Here is a 1,801-nt window from a genome sequence, read left to right as displayed (position 1 = left end):
ATTTATTGATATTGAATATAAATGGTAGAAGCTGTCTTACACAATCCAGTCCACAGCCAACATGAGTGACAGGTCATGGGTGGGCAGACCTATGGCCTCCAGAATGATAGCGATGGTGATGATGCCTCCAGCTGGAATACCTGCTGCTCCCACACTGGAGGCAGTGGCTGTCACCCTTTGAATAAGCAAATAAGCAGTCATTTAGCAGATGCTTTTCCTAAGTGATTAACGGTTCACTTATTACAGAAACAAATTCCCTGGAGTTAAGTGCCATGTTTCTAACAGCCAGAATGGTGATAGCTCATTTATCATCATCCAAACCTCCATCAGAGCCTCAGCTCTACATCGCTTGCTACACACTCAACAGCGTAACCTTGCACACTGGGACAGGCTCCAGAGAGTGAGTGTGTGCTGCTTGTAAATTTAGATCAAGCTTAGCATCCCAGCCTTGTTTAGATATAGAGCATGTTGCATGTAATCAGTATAGATACAGGAATGTTTCAGGGTATCTATCAATACTCCTGCTGATTGAAGAAAGGCCTCATAGCGATGTACACTCACAGGATTGTGAAGATCTGGCCTGCGTTGAGTTCAACGTTGTTGAGCTGGGCAATAAACACAGCCGCAACGCACTGGAAAATGGCTGCTCCGTCCATGTTGACAGTGGCTCCAATCGGTAAAATGAACCGACTGATTCGTTTGTCGACACCGTTGTTCTCCTCCACACACTTCATCATGGTAGGCAGTGTCGCTGAGCTGCACAGGGACAGAAAACAGACAGGGAATAAGTATGTAATGGGAAATTAGATCTAATAATGGTCATAGCATTCTACGGGTGGAAAAAAAACATTATAACTAAATTTTAATGACTTCAGGCCCAATCAGAGATATTTTTATTTTATTTATATACTATAATAATATCTATCAGTTTTTTGATGTAGCTTTTATTTCTATATTTCTATATATAGGGATTTTGCTATGTGCTTTTGTGATTCTTATTCGTTTTTATTCTGATTTTTTCTTTTTTCTTTTTGGATTTCTATTAAATTTTAATATATTTTTATTACTGTTTTACCAATTTTAGTACTTCAGCTTAAACTTATTTCGGTTAGACAACATTTCTCATTTTTAATTTAAGGTTTTAAATTTAAAACATTTTGTAATAGTTTTAGCTTTATTAAACAATAACAACACTGCTTTCAACTAGTCCAAAAGTGTTGAGACTGCAAATAAACCATCAAATTATGAAAAAGACGTTCAAGAATCTTACTTTGTCAACCTGATTAAGGGCCCTTTGCCAACAAATCAAGGTGTTTGCATATCAGCAACACTACTAAAGATTTAGCAGGACTATAGTGATTCCAGGAAAAAAAGGAAACAAAGCTTTTTAGTCACATACTGGGAGCCAAATTAACCTGCTTATAGGACTACAGAAATATATGAAATATAACAAAGTACCTGGAGCAGGTAGCAAAGGCGGTGGTGAAAGGTGTAATGAGGCCAGACAGGAAACTGAAGGGGTTTGCACGAGTGAACCCAAAGTAGATAAGAGGTAAGACGATGCCACCATGGATGATGTGGCCCAGAATTGAGGCAAAAATGTACTTCCCCAGACTAGTGACCAGCAGAACCACATCTTCCATCTCCACAATCTTACTGCCAACCAAGAACATGATGCCAAAAGGCACATACCTGAAGGACAAAACAACAGAATGTATCATACACGATGTGCATGGTACAATTTAGGTTTTATAATGTATAAAATGATAAATGTAAAATATTATAGATAGATAGATAGATA

At 38.1% G+C, this 1,801-nt stretch overlaps 1 protein-coding gene across 1 annotated transcript in view; it reads right to left on the bottom strand.

Annotated features, from left to right (window-relative positions):
- Nucleotides 1-1,692, bottom strand: part of LOC107577654 (neutral amino acid transporter A) — a gene marked incomplete at both ends in the record, with an annotated part of 3,476 nt that extends 1,784 nt beyond the window's left edge. Inside the window, 3 exons of the mRNA XM_016263704.1 lie at nt 41-175; nt 562-756; nt 1,459-1,692. Coding sequence (XP_016119190.1) covers nt 41-175; nt 562-756; nt 1,459-1,692 — 564 coding nt within the window. The remainder of the gene's footprint in view (nt 1-40; nt 176-561; nt 757-1,458) is intronic.
- Nucleotides 1,693-1,801: the final 109 nt, after the last annotated feature.

Source organism: Sinocyclocheilus grahami, unplaced genomic scaffold (genome assembly GCF_001515645.1).
Source record: "Sinocyclocheilus grahami isolate Dianchi unplaced genomic scaffold, SAMN03320097.WGS_v1.1 scaffold6751.1, whole genome shotgun sequence".
Taxonomy (NCBI): domain Eukaryota; kingdom Metazoa; phylum Chordata; class Actinopteri; order Cypriniformes; family Cyprinidae; genus Sinocyclocheilus; species Sinocyclocheilus grahami.
The sequence above is the reverse complement of the archived record's forward strand: the minus strand, read 5'-3'. Positions and strand labels throughout refer to the sequence as shown.